Source organism: Gorilla gorilla, chromosome 8, assembly GCF_029281585.2.
Source record: "Gorilla gorilla gorilla isolate KB3781 chromosome 8, NHGRI_mGorGor1-v2.1_pri, whole genome shotgun sequence".
NCBI lineage: Eukaryota > Metazoa > Chordata > Mammalia > Primates > Hominidae > Gorilla > Gorilla gorilla.
The window spans coordinates 44,908,990-44,929,632 of record NC_073232.2 but is presented as its reverse complement, the minus strand read 5'-3'; the positions used below and the strand labels follow the sequence as shown (position 1 = coordinate 44,929,632).

The window sequence follows — 20,643 nt, the reverse complement described above, 5'->3', positions numbered from 1 at the left end:
TCCATTTGACTTATAATTCACATTTGGGTTGTTTCCAATTTGAGGCTTTTTCAAACATTGCTGTTATGAGCGTTCTTATATAACAAGTGATCACAAGTGCAAGAGTTTTTCTGGGATTTGTGCCTAGGAGTGGAATTGCTGATTGTAAAGGCGTACATGCCTAACTTCACTAGATATTGCTAAACTTTTCTAAAGAGGCCAATACAATTTATACCACTATCAACAATATATGAGAGTTATTTCCACCCAACTTGGCAAACCTGATATTTATAAAGCTTATTTTTTGACAGTCTGGTAAGGAGATAAATGTAATTGTAATTTCCGTATGCATTTCCTGATAACTGATGTGGTTAAGTACCCTTTTCAATGTTTACCAACCACTTGGATTTTCTGTTTTGTGGCTGCCTCTTCAAGTCATATGCCTTATCAGTTATTTCTCCTTTTTAGTTCTATTATTAATAGATTTTGCTGTATATTTGCTGAGATTTTGTTACTAGGTGCATTCAGATTTAAAATTGTTACATCTTGTAAGTTGAGCTTTTCATATAATTTGCTTTTTGACATAATATAGCTACATCAGCTTTTTGTCATGAAATAGGAAACTTCAAATGTATGATAAATGAATGAGTTGCCTGTTAGTATAGGCAGAAACTGCAGAACAATCCTAGCCCATTATTCAGGCTTTATGTATCAGTGATTTGTTCTGTTATCCCATAAAGTGAATGAGTCATTTTTGAGTTTAAAAAAATCATAGGGCTTTTTTTTTGAGGTCCAATTTGCATACAGTAAAAGGCACAAATCTTAATTATCCAGGTCAGTAAATATTTATGTATGAATATACTTCCAGATCAAGATATTAAACATTTCCAGCACTCCAGCCAGCTTCTTAATGTCCCTTCCCAGTTGATACCTACCAAAGGTTTTGCTTAGTTTTGCTGATTTTGAACTTTACATAAAGTGGAAACATACAGTATATTCTCTTTTGTGAGTGGCCTTTTTGCTCAACATTGTGTTTGTGAGATTCAGTCATGTTCTTAGGTAGGATTAGTTTTTCTTTCTTATTGCTGTGTAGTGTTACAATGTATAACTATATTATAACTAATTTGTTCTGTAGTTGTAGAACATTTATGTTTCTAGTTTTTTGGCTATTGCGAATGACACTGCTGCCTTCTTGAACATGTCTTGGTAAACATAAAATGTAGAGTTGCTGTGTGGTAACGTGTACTGCCAAACAGATTTCCAAAGTGGTTGTACTAATTTACGCTACCAGAGTTTTAATATATAACTTCTTGATTTAGCTTTGGGCAGCAAATGTTAAATTTCTGTCATCTGCATACCACACATGGAGGAGAGCATTGAGAACTCTTTCCTGAAGTTGTATAGGCACTTTTATTTTATTTTTTATTTTTATTTTTTTCTGAGACAGGGTTTCACCCTGTTGCCCAGGCAGGAGTGCGGTGGTGCGATCATGGCTTCCTGCAGCCTTGAACTCTGGGTCTCTAACCATCCTCATTGAGAAGCCTCGGCTTCCTAAAGTGCTGCGATTACGGGTGTGAGCCACTGTACCCAGCCTGTACAAGCAATTCTAAAATGTGAAATGCCCTTCCTTTTCTGTAATTTCCCCAGAGAGTAAAGCCTACTGCATTCTTGTTTATCTAGTCTGTAAATGTTAATACACAATTGATGGGAACAAAGCAACCTTAGTTCTTTTTGAGTATGAAAAGGACCCTGTTAAGGGCAGAATTTAAAATATTTGTAGTAGTTAATTCTCAGGTTAAAATCATAATCTTCTAGAATGCTTTAGATTCTAAGTGGCTATTGTAGTAACACTTTATACTCAATATTGGGGGACCATGTTTTTTGGAGGCTTTCACAGAAGCATTTAATTCCATTCTTTTTAATTCGTTTTGACAGATGGGTCTAAAAAGGAATAGATCAATTCTGTATTGAATTCCAGTCTTAATGGCACCGAGTCTTTGAGACAATTGAGGCAAATTGGAAATTCTGTTTTCACATTCTTCTGAAAGGGGATGCCTTTCAGAAGTGTCCTGAAGGGCGCTGGGGAGGGCAAATATGAGGATGCCAGGGTAAGTCTGCTCCCTGTCTGGCTGTGTTGGGCCAGAGTGGAAGAAAGCCTAAGACTCTGTTACCCAGCCCTTTCTGAAAACGTTTTCAAATGCTTTCCCAACAATCATGACCACAAGAGTCAACAGTCTGTTTGGATGACTGAAAACACACAGGTTTACGATCTGTAAAGATAGTAGGTAACTGATTTAATCCTGTTGTATAGGTAGGCCAGAGGGCACTCGCAGCCTTCTGATTGATTTAATAGATTGTTGAAGATTAAGAGTTGACTTAACATCTCTCTTAGAAAACTGAGAAATAGCTCATTACTAAGGTGTGTTTTATTACCACCGTCTGTAGGAAAATACAACATAGGCATGGGAATCAAACTACTTAAAGCCTCTTCCAGCTCCTTTGTGACTGGGAAGGTTGCTTTTCCTTGTTGCTTATTGAAGAGAAAAGGAAAATGTTTATCACTGGATAATTCAGGTTCACTAAATATTTAATGAGTGTTTATTATCTGCAGTCATTTTCTTATTACCTTATCTCATTTAATATTCACAACAACCCTGTGAGTGGATGATGGTATCTTTTTTTTTTTCTCCTGAACTTTTTGTTGAATTATCCCAATGGCTTCTATTTTTGTAGATGAGCAAAGTCCAGTTGCATAGAGGTTTAGTGTTGTGCCACACATCACACAGCTTCTAAGTGAGAGCTAAAATTAGAGCCGAAGGTTTTGATTACCAGTCCAGACTTTCTAGGACACCACAGCTGCCTTTCTGTAGAACAGATTAACATGACTCTCAGAGTCCACAAGAGTGGTGTCAGTTCAGGGGAATACTCAAAGGTCACTGTCCTTTTCAGATATCTGGGTAGTTGCTACAGTATGTGCTTAGGAATTGCTGAATAAAAAAAATTCTTTAAAATCTCATCATTTTAGTAGTTAATAATCCTGGTTATAAACTCATAAAAATATACCTTTAGGCAAGTTATTCTTAGGTAGTTATGGTTGCTTTCATTTGGAGTCCAGAGCTTTACCCTCTTATTTCTGGAGTTGCAATTTCTGCTGTCCTTGGCCCATTTAAAAACTTTTTCAGAAGGCCTTTTAAATTTTATTTTTTTATTAAAAGAAAGCCTGTGAATCCAAAGAATCTTAGGTGGTTTCTTAGCTGAAGGGACATTTGGTGAACACAAATGGAACTGTTAGGTCATGATGCTTTTTTAAGTGTACAACTCTGGTGTTTTGTATATTCACAGTTGTGCAGCCATCCCCACGATCAATTTTAGGACATTTTCCAAAGAAACCCAGTACTCAGCAGTCACTTCCTTATTTCCTTCTCACCAGTCCTCAGCAACTACCAGTCTACTTTCTGTAGATTTGCTTAGTCAGGACACTTCATATAAATACAATCATACAGTAAATATGTGGTCTTTCCTGATTGACTTCCTGATTAACCATTCGTTTAATGGTTTCAAGGTTCATCCATGTTGTAGCATGGATCAGAACTGCACTCCTTTTTATTGCAGTTATAGGGCTTTTCCTACAGAATTTTAAGTAATGGATATATCTAACAATGTCTCTTGTTCTCACCTACAGGAGACACAGGGTCTTGGGCTTACTTTACTTATATAGGACCTTTTGTAATACCGAGGCTATTTCTATGCTTTATTGTAGAACAGAAGTTATTAACTGGGGAATATGGACCTTTATGACTGGCCTTTAGGATGTCCTGAATTCTTTGTAATTATATAAGATTTTATGTTCACAAGCGTTTTCTGGGGGTTGGAGGAGTCTGTGGAACAGCAAAGATCTCTAGCTTTTGTTAAAAGATAATTTTCGAAAGTAATATCCTGACTCTTATACAGATATAAAATGAACATATGTTGAAGATTTTATTTTACTCCAAAAGAGGAAACCAGGCAGATGTTATAACTGGTTCAAAGGAGAGGTCCAAAAAGCTGCTCATTTATGGATCAGGAATATCGAATGTGCAAATGGAGGCAAAACAACTCTCTGTCGTAGGGGTAGGAAAGTCAGGTGAAACTTCACCTGACAGGGCAGAATTTGCATATTTAGGGATCTAGATTACTTTGCACTGCTATCAGTTATCTACAACTTTCAGAGCTGTAAACAGCCTCCTCATAATCAGAATCTGGTAACCCGGAGGGGCGTCCCAGATAATGCATAATTTTTCACTGGAAGCCGTAGGGAAAAACTCTCTCCTCTACTCTCACACCACAACAATCAACACAGAAGACTTCCGTGACCAAACGTGTGGGATTTTTTTCCCCACACTCCAAGCAGCAGACATCACTGGGTGTCGCCTAATTCAATTCTGACACCGTCTACCTGGAGATAGCATCAGATCTATGGGTTGAGGGCTCAGTCCCAACCCATGCCTGTCTCCCCCAACCCCAACCTGTCACAAGTCTGGTCCTTCGAAATGTCTGACTGACTGTCTTCAAGGTGAGGTTCCCACGACCTCCTCTTGGATTGGATTAATTTGCTGGAACAGCTCACAGAACTCAGGGAAACATTTACTTAGGTTTACAGGTTTATTTTAAGGGATACTGCAAAGGTTACAAATGAAGAGATGCATGGGGCAAGGTATAGGGGAAGGGGTGTGGAGCTTCCATGCCTCCCTGGGTGCGCCACCCTCCAGGAACCTCCATGTGTTCAGCTATCCAGAGGCTCTCTGAACCCTGTCCTTTTGGGTTTTTATGGAGGCTTCGTTACGTAGGCATGATTGACAACCATGTAGAAATGTGACTGGACACAGGAGGCATGATCTCATACTAATAGACTGACCTGAAACCCAGCAAGGCCTGTCTGTTCAGGTTGTCGCTGGCCTTTCTGTGCAGCCTTCCTTCCTCCAGAATATGGGGCACGACCCTCCCAAGAATGAGGGTTTTTTGGCCCACAGTTGGACTAGAGTCTTGCTTTGAGGCAGGTAAAAGAGGACAGGAGAAAGTTGAGAGAGATTCTGTTTCCTGAAGCCCAAAGTGCCCCAGCATTATAATAGAAGACTATAACAAGGGCTATGGGGGTTATGAACCAGGAACCGTGGATGCAAACCAATATATACATATAACATCACAGAAGCACACTTTCCTGCTCACTTTCAATAGATATCACAAAGTTTGAAACTCTTCCAAATATTAATTTTAAATTAAATTTACTCAGCTGCTTACTTCAGCTTTTAAAAGTAGGTTCTTGGTAATTTCGAAGGTGCACTTTCCAAAGGGTGTTTATATAGTTGAAGGTCAGTCAGAGACCTAGGGATAGGTCCCTGCTTGTTCTTTTGAGCAGGCTTACGTGTTGGAAATCTTTAGAGAAATAGCTTTAGTTAGGTTACACTTCTCAGCAAATATTCAGTATTCCTCATCTCTAATAGCAGCATGACTGTTGTAGGGAAGGAGTTTCCACAAATGGTTATGAAAAGTCTAAGTGTCTTAACTCCGAGACAAGATAGAGAATTCTGTTAGTAAGAAAAGTATGGGACTGGAGAAGTCAGCTAACCTCTGCCCTTCTTCCCCAATCGTGATATGCTCAGAGAAGTTAAGACTTCTTTGTGTGTGAGAAATATGGGATCTTTTCCACTAGATCTTGCTTATTATCCAAGAAATTATCATTTCTAGTTTTAGAGAATGATGAAACTCATTTGTGCTTTGAAATATAACCTGTATACATGTGCACAGTAAGTCATTTAGCTATTTATTGTCAGACTCTGGGAGTTCATAGCAAACTTAGCCACATTCCATGTGCAAATTTGTATATTTTTCCCCCCATATCTTACCTGCTTGCCTTAGGCTGGGAGTCTATTTTCCTACAAAACTGGTAATTGCTCTTATCTCTGTGTCCTTCAGTGTATTCCTCTGCTTATTGAATTCAGTTTTATGCATTTAGTCTTCTCTCCTAGTGTAAGCTGCTCCTGATACTTTTAAAAATGTATTTCAGAAGAGAGGTGCTCAGAATTGTTACTTAACAGAATCAGCATCTCCCTTTACTTGATGCCTTGTCCTGACCACAAGTAAATTAATAAAGTGACCATTTAGCAGTGTTTCAGGTTCAGCTTTTAGGAACTTAGAAGCTGTGGTTTTCCATGAGTGCACTTCTGATGACTTGGGAACATTTCATATGTGTGTTCTTTCTGTGGCCAAGATGGTTTTGTTATTTCAGGGATGGAAAGATGCTTTGCCTGAATACTCCCATGCTAAGTGTATAGCAGTTGGTGCTTGGGGAATGGTACCAAGTGTACATATCTGGCAAGGCCAGGCTAGAAGGGGAAATGTAGACTCTTAAGCTTTTTGAGACGAACTTCTCAGATACTGGATCTCTTGACTCACATAGTGGAATTTTGGGGGAAGTATGTGGTTTGCTTTTTGTCTCCTAAGAAATGATGATTCAGTTTCCTCAAACATTTCTCACAGTCACTACTGGTTGCTTGGAATGGCTGTCTGGTTTTGTTGCTCAGTTCTTACTTCTTTAATGACCCAAGAGGATTTTCCCTTTGGGTTGTGATGTGTTTTTGATGATAAACTTTAATGCCTTTTGGAGGCTATAAAGACAATAGTATTTTCTTACCTGTTTACTTTGCACTTTGAAGTTCTGTAGACTGTAATATGAAAGAAAATCAGATTAAATTAGCTTTGCTTTCTGGTTTTTTTTTTTTTTGGTGGGGGAGCAGAAGTTGATAAGAATAAATATACTAACTGAGTCTCTTCTGTATTTTAACTTCACTCCCTAGGCTGAGGCTTAGTCCTTAGAGTAACATTTGAACTGGGTAGAACAGATTTTTCTTTTCCTCAACAGCCCATTCCTGCTGTAAAGCTCAGATTTATGGTCCTTCTGGAAAAAATATTGAGCGTTGAATAGTTCAGGAAAACAAATAACAAATTCTGTCTTCTTTGCAGGATTGTGGGGTAGAAGATTTTGATTTTTATTAGTATCTGGCCAAAGAATACATATTAGGCAGGAACAATGAATTGATATCTAGTAGAGTGACGTGACTGGGCCCTGACTTTTAACACTTCCCAGGAAAGCTTCGTGGATGTCTTTTCCCTGCTACGTGAATACCGGGTAGCCATTAAGTTTGGTGATTGGGTGTCAGTAATATGTTAAGTCAGCTACTGGGTCATCTTTTAATAAAAGAAAAGGATGGGGAAGAGAATGGATTCTTAAGCAGTGTTGCCTGTCAGAATCACCTGAGGGAGGTTTACAAAATACACATTCTGTACTCTGACCCTGTGGGTGGGGTATTCTGACCCAAGAAGATGATTTGTTCAGGAATCATGCTTCTTGGATGATATTGATGTACCCCCACTGGCTTAATGGAAGGAATATTGAAGAAGAAGATAGATTCTCTTGGGGGCTGTGCCTCTAGTTTGAAACCAGGGAAGGCACATTTTGGTATTAGTCTGTGGCCTCAGTTTCTTCATCACTGAAATGAGATTGGACTGTAGGTGGTCTCTAAGGTTCCTTCAGACAGTAACATTTTATAATTTTGAAGACAACTCTTCTGAAGTACTTTTCAAACTAATTTCTTTCCGTCTTTCTTTTGTAAGCAAATAAGTAGTATGAGTGTAAGTCTCTAGCTCAGAGAAGAATGAAGTTTGCAGTTCGAGAAGGCCATGCAATAGCAGTTCACTTCCCCAAAATGCTCAGCCCTTGTAGGACGCCGTTAGGTCATCTGGAAGTTCTGTATGCCTTCACTGGGAGCGTAGTGAAGATGAGAGCTTTTCCTTTGGCTCTTGGAGTAAACTAGCTGACAGGACTTTGAGAACTGTTGGTCTCTTGATTTGTGCCACTGATAGTTTGGCTCTGGAAAACTAGGCAGTGGAAAAAACAATGCATTTTAAACCAGAAGATTTGAGTCCTGGCTCCGCTATTTCCGAGCTTTGTGACCTGTAGGCCTCAATGTCTTCATCTGTGAAGGACAGGTTCAGCTCTGATGGCCTATGATGTGATGAACCTTGTGAACTTGTAGGCAGAGTGCCACTGTGTGCAGAGTCCAGTTACAGATAACCAGCCATTCTCCTCTGCAGATTCAACCCACTGCCACTGTGTCTTGTTAAGCTTAAATAGGAGAGATGTGGGAGAGAGGAGGCAGAAACATCCTAGGATCTTGCAAAACAAAACTGTCAAAAGTATAGGCAGTATCATAATTACTTTATTTGAATAAACATTGAGTTCCTGCTGTGTTGAAGATGCTGTTTTAGGCAGTGTAGGAGATAGAAGACTTATATCCTCCTCCTAATTTGTATTCTTATCAGCACCTGGTACCATAGAGAGTTCATATATTAAAATTATTTGGTTGTTCTCCCTAACCAGAGTTGAATTCTTTCCTTCTAGGACAAATTAACTCATAATGCAATAGGCTAATGCAGTTTGGCCCTGAGTGACTCTTGAGAAATACCCTGAGTTGAGGCACACTGGAAACGTGGCACATTAGAAATGCCAAGAAGAGGCCGGGTGCAGTGGCTCATGCCTGTAATCCCAGCGCTTTGGGAGGCCGAGGCGGGTGGATCACGAGGTCAGGAGATTGAGACCATCCTGGCTAACACGGTGAAACCCTGTCTCTACTAAAAATACAAAAAATTAGCTGGGAGTGGTGGCGGGCACCTGTAGTCCCGGCTACTTGGGAGGCTGAGGCAGGAGAATGGCTTGAACCCGGGAGGTGGAGTTTGCAGTGAACCGAGATTGCGCCACTGCACTCCAGCCTGGGTGACAGAGCAAGACTCCGTCTCAAAAAAAAAGAAATGCCAAGAAGACATTGTACAGGAGAGTGAAGGGAAACTTTCTGTAGGGATGTAGCTTTCCCAGAAACTTGACTCTATAATGAAGCTATAGAGATCAGTAAAATCATTAGGGCATTACTGTTTTGAACATTTCCTTGAGTGAATAACAGACTTACACTCAGGGCCCTAGGTCTCTGTTGTGGCCCAGCAAGCTGCATTCAGACAAGGAGGCAGTTTGAGAGGTACGAGTTGTTATGGAAGCCTGAGAAAACTGGTTTGTGTGCACTTCAGTTTTGACCATACAACCTTCACTCAGCACTGTGCAGTAATCCACTGAGCAAAATTGCCACATTTTCCTTGGCAGGGAATCTGTGTGCCTGTGGCAGTTCAGAAATTATTTGTAGAGTGGGTCAGCCTGTCAGCAGGAATGTTTTTCTTTGATCTTCAGCCTGTTTTTCTTTAATATGAGCAGAACAGTAAAGAGAGAATACATTGGAATATCTTGTTGGTTCCCCTGTTTGGCTTTACCTACAGCTCTTTGGTTTTCTTCTTTTAGGTCATACTTTTCCAATTAGTATGTAGGTATTTATGATGTTTTGAAGCCCTGAGCGATGGTTCCAATATCTTGTGGGATTCAGCTCTGAGTGTGAAGTCCTGACTTTGCCTCTTTCTATCAGTTTGACTGAGCAAGTCACTTAACCTTTCTTGACTTCAGTTTTCCCCATCTGTAGAGTGATACTGCACACTGGTTTCTTTTCTTTTCTTTTTCCCTTTCCTTTCCTTTTCCTTTTTCTTTTCCTTCCCTCTCCCTCTCCTTCTCCCTTTGCCTTTCCCTTTCCCTTTCCTGAGATAGAGTCTCACTCTGCCGCCCAAGTTGTATTGGAGTGCAGTAGCATGCTCATAGCTCAATGCAGCCTCAAATGCCTGGGCTCAAGTGATCCTCCTGCCTTAGCCTGCCAAGTAGCTGGGACTACAAGGAGTGTGCCACCATGCCTGCTGCTTTTTTGTTTGTTTTTTAAATTTTTTTGTAGGGATGGGATCTTGTTACGTTGCTCAGGCTGGTCTTGAACTCCTGGCCTCAGGGGATCCTCCTGCCTTAGCCTCCCAAAGTCTGGGATTACAAGTACTTTATAATGTGTAAATGGCCTGTACATTCTTAATCTAATAGCCTCATGAGGTTATAAAATACAGATAAAATAACATGAAAGCCATTTAGAGTTTTAAGGTGTATAATACCGTGTATTCTCATTAATTAAATTTTAATAAATTTAAAAGATAAAATTATTTTTATAAAATAAATTTATTTTTAAAATTTTAATTAAGTTAAAAAGTTAATGCTTTTTTTTTTTTTTTTTTTTTTGAGACAGAGTCTTGCTCTGTCACCCAGGCTGGAGTACCGTGGTGTGATCTTGGCTCACTGCAACCCCCGCCTCCCAGGTTCAAGCGATTCTCATGCTTCAGCCTCCTGGGTAGCTGGGACTACAGGTGTACGCCACCATGCCTGGCTAATTTTTGTATTTTTAGTAGAGACAGGGTTTCCCCATGTTAGCCAGGCTGGTCTCAAACTCCTGACCTCAGGTGATCTACCCACCTCGGCCTCCCAGAGTGCTGGGATTACAGGTGTGAGCCACCGTGCTTGGCCAAATTAAAAAGTTAATACTTTTTAAGTGCTTCACTCTTTCCTGTTCATGTTGTCTTGGCCTCTTTTTCTAAATTAGTTTTATTCCCTCTGTAATCAGAGGGTCACCAAATCTTTGAGTTTTAGAGGGAAGAGAAGGTTTTTAGTGAAACAAGTGGGTGAACTCTGATCCCTGTAAAATAGTGCCTTCATACAGTAGGCACTCCAAAAATAATTGTTGAATGACTGAAACTCTTAAACAGCAGTAGGCATATGTATAGCAGAGACAACATTACAGAGTAGAGCTCTTTCTAGGTTGGCATGGTAGATAGCTCTGAGGGACTACCTGAATGGAGATGCCATTGCTTTTGAATAAAACAAATATACATGGTGTCTTAGTCCATTTTATGCTGTGATAGCAGAATACCACAGATTGGGTAATTATAAACAATAGAAGTTTATTTAGCTCATGGTTCTAGAGGCTGGGAAGTCCAAGAGCATGGCACTGATATCTGGTGAGGGCCTTCTTCTTGCTGAATAATAACATGGCAGAAGGGCAAGTGAGCACGCGAGCTAGAGGGGATGGGCCAAGATGTCATCCTTTATCAGGAGCCCACTCCCAAGATAATGGCATTAATATACTCATGAGGGCAGAACCCTCCTGATCTAAATCACCTCTTAAAGATCCCACCTCTCAGCACTGTTACAATGGCAATTAAATTTCAACGTGAGTTTTAGGGGGGACATTCAAATCATAACAGGTAGTTAGCCCTGTTGAGTAATGGAGAAAGGATTGTATTAGTTCCAAGGAAACATGCATCATCCAGTGTGGGTCTGGAAATACTTGCCAGATGGCTTTTCTCTTTTAGTAATATTCATTTGTGGAATGTTTCTTTAGTTATAAATTGGTGCTGAAGTAATTTCGTAAGGAAAAAATATCACTGCCTAATTGGTATTTGGTCATGAGCAGTACCAGTTCTTAAGATTTTTTTGGAGGTAGCAAGGGGTGGATAGTGCTACTATTGGAAGTTTGCATATGGAATCTTTTGCTCTCTTGAAGTGATTTGGAGATTAAAAGAGTTTAGTATCATTGGGGATAGCTGTGGTCTACTGTCAGTTAGGAAGTAACTCATGACTAGATATCCTGGGCTTATTACTTCAGCTCATATTCCTGACCTCACAAAAATGTTAAGAGAATAAATCGTAAGTATAAAAAGCACTGAGATTGTGTAGAGTGGAAAATAACATTAGTGTTAAGCTCTCTCACTGTATTACACAACCACATTCTAAATTTAAGGAAGCCAGAAGTAAAATCACTCTGAAGCACTGCTTTTGAAACTGCAGATTATGATCCATTTAGAGGGACACAAAATCAGTTTAGTAGATCAAGCGTTAAAGAAGGAAGAAATAGAAATGTGAGTACATTACAAGTAATAAGGTGCTAAGTATTATTTTGGAAACTTGGTTTTATATGTTTCTGTTTCTACGTGTATTAGATTGTGTTGTAAAATACATTTCTTTGGGACTGTATTTTACAACACAGTCTCATACACATAGACTCTAATACACATATTGGAACAGTTTGAAACTCAGTGGTCTAACAAGTAGCATACCCCAAATTTACAATATTTGTAGCCTTCTGCTGTTGGGTACATTCACGAAAAGGTCTTGCACCCTTAAAGTGAAGGCTGAAAGAGTTTTATGTCACTGGGGCGAGTGGGCTACCAAGCTCCCATAAATTCTAGGAGCTGCCTTTTGTCTAACGATTAGGATTATTGAGTACTATTTTGATGCCTTTTGGGTATCATCTGAAATGTAATCATTGAATTGGAAATGGAATAAACAAGAGAATGGCTAGTTTACTCATTATTTGACAATAGCTCTTTAAAGTAGTTAATATTATGAATATTCCTACTACTAAGGTTTATAAGAGTTTGTTTTTTTCTTTAATGTTATACTTTAAAAAATATTATTCATTCACTGGGCAAATAATTTTTTTTTTTCTAGAGGAATACCTTTCCAATTTTATAACAGTGAAGGAAGGAATGTTTTACTTGTAGAAACTGTACTGAAACTACTGTTCTATTAAGCAAGGGTTGGAGATAAGCACCCCTGTCCCCCGTCCCTGCCCAGGCACGCACACATACAGATACAGCTTATTTTATGATTGTATTGTTCTTGTGTTTCTTCTTCTAGATAAAGACATAAAGATTGATGAAATAATTTACCTGGAGTTGCACAGTAAGCTAGTGGCCTTCGTGGATGACCATTCATAGTTCATATATTTTCAGAGACACAATACATTGATAAAATTGAAATAAACAGAAGCCTAAGAATTATAAGTATATATTCAGAGATATATAGACAAAAAAGTACTGTTATAAGTAAAAAGACATAGTGGGAATAGTAATTATAATCACATTAACTTCTGTGCCATCTCTATCTAGATCAGGGGTGTCCAGTCTTTTGGCTGTCCTGGGCCACATTGGAAGAAGAATAATTGTCTTGGGCCACACATAAAATATACTAATGATAGCTGATGAGCTTAAAAAAAATAAAAGTTGCAAAAAAAAAAAGTCTCATGATGTTTTAAGAAAGTTTACAGATTTGTTTTGGGCTACATTCAGAGCTGTCCTGGACTGCATGTTGGACAGGGTTGATCTAGATGTTTATCTATAGTCATGACCTAACTATATAATTTTAGTATGTTATACATGATACCATGTATCCAGGGTAGATCCTGCCAAGAACATAAATTGTGAAAAGAAAACTCTTGGGATGCTGCTGGATTGTAATGTGTTACTCCTCTGCCCATGAATACTGAAAATCAAGATTTGAAAGGGTACTGAATACTGAGTCAAAAGGCATGCGTTCCTAGACTTCACTTAATCACAAGCATGTCTGTATGAGCGTAGTCATGTCATTTCACTTTGGGGTCTCTGCTTGTAAAATGAAAATGTTAGACTTGATCTTCCAGGTTCCCTTCAGCTCTTACATTCTGTGCTTCCCAAGGGCTAGAGTATTGCATCAGGACCCAGCCTGGGGTTTGTGCTGTTTTCAAGGCCCTAAGGAACTGCATCATCCTTTAGTCCAAGGAGATAGGATACCTTACGCCACAGAGCCCAATAATTCAGTGAGCTGTGAGTGTTGTGAGTTGCATCTACATTGGGGACTGAGCCTAGGTTGTTTGTAGTAACACTAGGACGACCTTAGAATGATGCCAGGAGATGTAATTTCTGTGATCAACTAGTTGACTACTCAAAAAGCTTGTCAGGACCCATCCAACTACAGTGTCATTCTGTCTTTGGTGTTAAAGAATTTAGATATATCTCCTTTTAAAGGACCTCCTTTGAATTTAAGAATTGCCATTATCTTCGTAAGAATCAAAACAAATACAAAGAAAATATATTCTTGCTGAATATAATTTTTAAATGTTAGTGAGGAATGTCTTTATATCTTAATTTTAAGGCTTTTAAAAATTAGTTTGCATTTGCTGGTTCTTTGCTGTCACCCTAATACTGGTTATATTACTTTTTTGCTCAGTGCTGTGAATTGTTCATAATATCTATAGTCATCTTTTGACATTGGTAACTTCTGTTTTCTGGGTGAATTAGGAATTAGTATCACCAGAAGAAAAGCTAATCTGAGTAATTGTTCTTTCATCATCTCGTTCATGCACAGTATTTAACCATCTGGTTTGACCACAACTTTCACACTAGACGAGTCTTTATAATGATAGAAATCATGACATACTTTTGATGATAGACTCCTCTGGTCTTTCCCAGGTTTTGGCTGGTATTGCCATTGCTTTGGATTGAGGTTGTTGATGCAACAGTGGGCTCTGGGGAATGGCCACCAAGAACTGTTGGGGAATTGCAGATAAACTGTCTCCATGGGTAGCCCTCCAGGGAACTTAATAGTTGTCTAATGTTAATTACCTTATACCACAGTCTAATTACTAAGAGTATTGTCTGAGTCCATTCAGGCTGCTATAACAAAATGCCATAAACGTGGTGGCATATAAACAAAAGTCCATTTCTCTCAGTTCTGGAGGCCAGGAAGCCCAAGATCAAGGCAACAGCAGATATGGTGCCTGATGAGGCCCACTTCCTGGAAGGTGGCCTTCGTAAAAGTGGTTCATAGAAAATGTCTTCTCACTGTATCTTCACTTGGTAGAAGGGGCAAATTTGCTCTCTGGGGGTCTCTTTTATAGTCACTAATCTTATTCACGAGGCCTCTGCCTTCATGATCTAATGACCCCCCCAAAGGCTCCCTCTTCCTCCTACCATCAGCTTAAGGGTTAGATTTCAACATATGAATTTTGGGGGGACGTAAACATTCAGTCCGTTGCAGGTATAAATGTTTTCAACAAGCATTTGTTGAGTATCTGTCCTTTTTCTAAGCTTTCATGTTCGTACTAGAACACTGGATGTGGATATCCAATAGGAATATATTTAAGTCAGTATCATTATCTTTTTCTCAAAACATCTTCTACCTTTTTTACCTTCCCTTCCTCCTCTAGTCTTACCATAGTTAATAGTGATATTAACTGTTAACATCATAGTTAACCAGTCTGTCGAACTTGAACTTGAAAATTTTGAACGATCTATACCCACACCCGACAAAATTACTCACATACTTAAAAATCCATGCCTTTTGTTTTGTTTTATTGCTGTTGTTTGTAATTTACTTATTTTTACCTGATACTATGTTCTGGAAATTTTTCTGTGTAGGTCATGTAGATCTGTCTTCTTCTTAATGTTTCATGGTGTGGGTACATAAAATGCACGTATTATAGTTTATTTAACCATTCTTCTGTGGGTGGACATTTACATTATTTTTTCCCTTTTGTTATTACAGAGAATACTGAAATGAATATCCTTGAACATGTTTATTTGTATACATGTGCAAAGTATGTGGATGCCAAAAAGTGAGATTGCTAGGTCAAAATGAATATGCGTTTAAAATGTTGATAGATACCAACAAATTGCTTTACAAAAGTTCCTATCAGTTTGTATATCAGTTTTTCTAAGTCCTTTTTAAACACGGACTGGATTAGCCCGTTCTTGCATTGTTGTTAAGAAATACCTGAGTCTGGGTAATTTATAAAGAAAAGAGGGTTAATTGGCTCATGGTTCTGCATATTTGTACAAACATGGCTTCAACATCTGCTTCCGGTGAGACCTCAGGAAGCTTACAATCATGGCGGAAGGCAAAACTTGAGCAGGCACGTCACATGGCAAGAGTGAGAGCAAGAAAGAGAGAGGGGGAGGTCCTAGGCTTACAAACAACCGGATCTCACCTGAACTAACTGAGCAAGAACTCATTTATCACCAAGGGGATGGTACTAAACCATTCATGAAAGATGCGCCCCCATGATCCAGTCACCTCCCACCAGACCTCATCTCCAATATCGGGAATCACATTTCAACATGAGATTTGGAGGATAGGCATCCAAACCATATCATGGACCTAGCATACTTCTCCCAGCCTCACGTCTCTGATTTAAGTGTTCACTCATTTACTTGGGCACTGTTACTTGGGCACTGTCAGCCCCTGTCTGTTTGTATTCAGTATAAATTGTGTGCCGGGCACTCTGCCACATGTTGGGAATTTAGCACTGGATGAGACAGAAATGGTCCCTGCCATCATGTAGCTTACACTTTGCCACATAGAACTTTTGCCATATGCAGACTCTTTTTATGCATTTGCAGCTACTATCCTCTCTTTCTGGTATGACTTTTTTCCTTTTAACTTTTCTACCTAGAGAATTTTCTTTCATCCTTTTAACCAGCTTAAATTTTGCTCTCCGTCATTATCTTTATCCCTTCAGAGTTAGATAGTCCTTCCTCAGTGCTCCATCTTGGCACTCATATGCTTTTTGTGGCTATTCCCCTGAGAAGTTTTCTTGATTTGTTTGTATATGTATGTGCCTGTGTGTGTGTGTGGACACACATCTACCTCTTGGATATTAGATTGTAAACTCAGTATAGACTTGGAACTATGATATGTACCTGAACACTTCCCCAGCTTACTGCCTTCAACCCTGGAGATGCTTAATCAATGTTAATTAAGTGAATGAATAGTAAACTATAAAACGACCTTAGTTTGTACAGGGCATTGTAGGGGATTGTAGATATGAATAGAACTGGTCTGTCTTCAAGGACTTAACCATATAGTCAGGGAGATAAGAAACAGATGAGTAGACTGCAAGGCAGGTTGTGATAAGCTCTGTATAGGACTTATCAAAAATGAGTACTGGAGGAGAATTTAAAGGGAGAGAGGAATTCTCGTGAATGAGATACTCTAGTAAGTTTACAGAGGACAGGTTTTTTCTTGCTCGTACCAGGTGTTGTGAGGAATACACATGATAGTAAGATACAGTTGCTGACTGAGAGATTATAGTCAAGTAAGGCCTTAGAGCAGGCATTGGTAAATTGTGGCCTACGAGCCAAATCTGGCTCTTGCCTGCTTTTATATGGTCCTTGTGCTAAGAATGATTTTTACATTTTAAAAATTGTTAAAGAATATTTTATGAACATGAAAATTATATGAAATTCAAATTTCGGTGTCCGTAATTACATTGTGTTGGAACACAGCCATGTTCCTTTGTTTACGCACTGACTATATTTGTACTCCAGCAGCAGAGATGAGTAGTTGTAAAGGAGAATGTTTGCTTCGCAACACTTAAAATATAAAATAATTTAGTATCAAGCTCATTACAGAACCAGTTTGCTGACTACTGGGGTAGAGAATAGGAAAGATTCAAATAGAGAAGAGAAATGACATTCATATTGGGGGTATTAGTGTGAGTTAAGAGAGTGGGACAGTGATTCTGGCAGTCATATAGAAACTTTAGGGCTGAAGTGACGATCTAGCTTAACCCTCTTACTGTATAAAATAGGCACAAGATTGAAAATAGTCTCAAAGTCCACTAGCTGTTAAGTGGCAGTGGAGTGCTGCTGGAGTGACTGGTACAGAAGCCTTGAGGGCTGTAGATGATAATAAGATTATTGCTGAAGAAGGGCAAGATTGGGAATGACCTTGCCCTTGAAAAATGAGTTGAAGTACAAACTAAGAACAGACTTTTTTTCTCTCTCTAAATGTAATGTTTTTATTTTTCACTTGTATTTCTAGAAGGCCTTTGAGCCCTACTTAGAGATTTTGGAAGTATACTCCACAAAAGCCAAGAATTATGTAAATGGGCATTGCACCAAGTATGAGCCCTGGCAGCTAATTGCATGGAGTGTCGTGTGGACCCTGCTGATAGTCTGGGGATATGAGTTTGTCTTCCAGCCAGAGAGTAAGTATGCTGTCTCCTCTGTAAAGGTATAGTGGTGTGTCACTAGCCTCAAACTAATTGCTGAGAGATAGGACTAACTTATTGCCTTTTGGTTGTTTTTTTGTTTGTTTGTTTGTTTTTGAGACGGAGTCTCCATCTGTTGCTAGGCTGGAGTGCACTGGCCTGATCTTGGCTCACTGCAACCTCTACCTCCCAGGTTCAAGTGATTCTCATGCCTCGGCCTCCCGAGTAGCTGGGACTACAGGCATGCGCCACCACGCCCAGCTAATTTTTGTATTTTTAGTGGAGATGGGGTTTCACCATGTTGGCCAGGATGGTCTTGATCTCTTGACCTCGTGATCCGCCCACCTCGGCCTCCCAAAGTGCTGGGATTACAGGCGTGAGCCACCGTGCCCGGCCCTGGTTTGGTTCTTATTTTTAAAATCTATTTAAATGTAAAGCAGTACTTTGTCTTCTGATTGGTCAAGTTATAACAGGACTCTTGTATAACTAATACTCCTTACATTGATTTTTTTTGGATTTGTAGTTCATGTAAAAACGCCTCAGAATTAGTCATTGTAAGGATCCACAGAAATCTCAGTATGGCTTAAACCTTTGGTACCAGTTTCTTCCCTAGAACATAATTATGTCACCTGGAGTTCCCAGAGCAGGAATTTATTGCTTTCATTTTGTGCTATCCTTTTCAGTAAAGATTAGGTGAAATTGGAACAGCACTTATATGGTGACCATTTGAGTGCTTGTTATGTGCCAGGCACTGCCATCAGGCTGTGGGGATATCTGCACAAGTAGTACAGGATCTCTCTCCTCTTGGAGTTGAACTTCTGGTATCAGGGGATCGTATACTTTGAGCTTCCTAGAAGTGACTCAGTGCCAGATCAACATGGGGAAGAAGAGGCCACTTCTCAGGGTGCAGAAGATGATTAGTCTCAGTGATCTGCTTCTGAATCTTCCACCTTTGCTTAGGATTAAGCCCCTCTCCTGCCCACCCACCTTTTTCCCGCCTAGAAACCTGGTTGTGTGTTACCTTCTTATGAGTTATTTTCCTCTGCAGTCTGTGCTTGGTAAGTGTTGTTAGTACCTAAACACAAGTAGTAGATTTGGTGCTGGATGTTCTATAACACTCCCCTGCACCCTTTCCCCACTCTTAGTAGGGTATGGGAGTTAACTTCCTTGGGATAAGAAAACAGTAACATTAAAGATAATCATTAGCTGTTTCTCATTTGCTTGAAATTTCCCCACCACTTTGCTTCCCTGATAACACCTGTTTAAAAGGGTTATTTAACGTGTTTTTTCTGCTTTTCTTCTCTTGTTCAAGGAAAGTCAATTTAGAAGCCAGATTCCATTTTTATCTCTTTACCCTGCAAATAGCTTCTTAGCCATTTATGGCACAGTAAACATTGCAAAACCTGACAACCAAGAAGCAAGTTCCAACTGCTTAGAGTTTTTAAATTAAAGTGGAAATGAGACCTGACTCTCCTGTGTAAATCTGTAGCTCACTCCAGCTTTAAAAACCTTGTCCTCAGTTGCTGCTCCTAGTCCTTGCAAGATTTTCTGATAAACTCTAAGAAATTAGACTGGCCAGCCCTTCTGCATCTGCTCAATGGCTTGGATATGGATGTAGCTCGTGTCCTTCTGCTCTTGCTTATTCCTTTCCTAGGAAGTATTCAGTTCAGTGAGTAAGGGGCCCACTTCAGAGGATTCTGAGGGGTAGCAAGAAATGTACTTTCTTTTTATTTTTTAACTTTTCATTAAAAAAAATCAGTCTCTGCTTATCCTTCTATTATAATAAAATATATACAACATAAAATTTACCACTTTAACCATTTTTAAGTGTACAGTTAGTCCTGTGGCAGTAAGTACATTCACATTATTGTACAGGCATCACTATTAGCAGAACTTTTTCATCACCCCACTGGAACTCCATTTTAATAAACATCAAATAATAACTGCCCATTACTCTCTCCCCCATCCTCTGGAAACCACCATTTATTGTATCGCCTTGTTTTACAAATGTACTACCATTCAAAGGTGGTACATTTATGAAATAAGGCTAAGCTTAGAGATCTGAGATTTATATTTTACTTGCTATGATTAATATTAACTTTAGGTATTCTTTTTAAAACAGATTTTAAAATTAATTGGCAAATACACATTGTTTATATTTATCATGTACAACATATGTTTTGAAATATGTATACATTGTGAAATGGGTAAATTGAGCTAATTAACATGCATTACCTCCCATATTTTTCTTTTTTTGTGGTTAGGTATTTACTTCTGTTTTCAGTTCTGCAGCTCACTATGCCATACATTTTGCTTAGCTAATAGTAGAGACACAGCCATCTTAGGTTCTGATACTTATCTGCTTTTAGTGGTCAAAAAGGAATATGCTGGCCTCTGAGAGGCCAATTTTCCGTGAGAAAATTGTTAGTCGTAGTATACTGATGAGATATGCCATCTAAATCCTTGTGGGCTGAACTCCAAGCCATTTGAGGTTTTTTTTTTGTTTTTTGTTTTTTGTTTTTGAGACAGAGTCTCACTCTGTCACCCAGGCTGGAGTTCAGTGGCATGATCTCGGCTCACTGCAACCTCTGCCTCCCGGGTTCAAGCAATTCTCCCTGCCTCAGCCTCATGAGTAGCTGGGATTATAGGTGCCCACTACCACACCTGCCTAATTTTTGTATTTTTAGTAGAGATGGGGTTTCGCCATGTTGGCCAGGCTGGTTTTGAACTCCTGACCTCAGGTGATCCGCCCGCCTCAGCCTCCCAAAGTGCTGAGATTACAGGCCTGAGCCATCATGCCCAGCTGAGTTATTTTGTTTCTAAAGATATAAAACAAAAGCAGTACATATTCACTATGGAAAAGTTGGACAATATGGATATATAATAAGAACAAAATTAAAATCTTACTACTGAAGGA

The 20,643-nt window shown here is 39.3% G+C and overlaps 1 protein-coding gene across 6 annotated transcripts in view; it reads left to right on the top strand.

Annotated features, from left to right (window-relative positions):
- The window catches only part of SGPL1 (sphingosine-1-phosphate lyase 1), a 64,174-nt gene that overhangs the window by 11,020 nt on the left and 32,511 nt on the right, over positions 1-20,643 (top strand). For 5 of the 6 annotated variants that reach the window (XM_031015443.3, XM_063709998.1, XM_063709999.1 and 2 more), the window contains one exon: positions 17,558-17,723. The exons of the other annotated variant lie outside the window; for it this stretch is intronic. In XM_031015443.3, the coding sequence (XP_030871303.2) occupies positions 17,558-17,723 (166 nt within the window). The remainder of the gene's footprint in view (positions 1-17,557; positions 17,724-20,643) is intronic. 6 annotated transcript variants of the gene reach the window in all.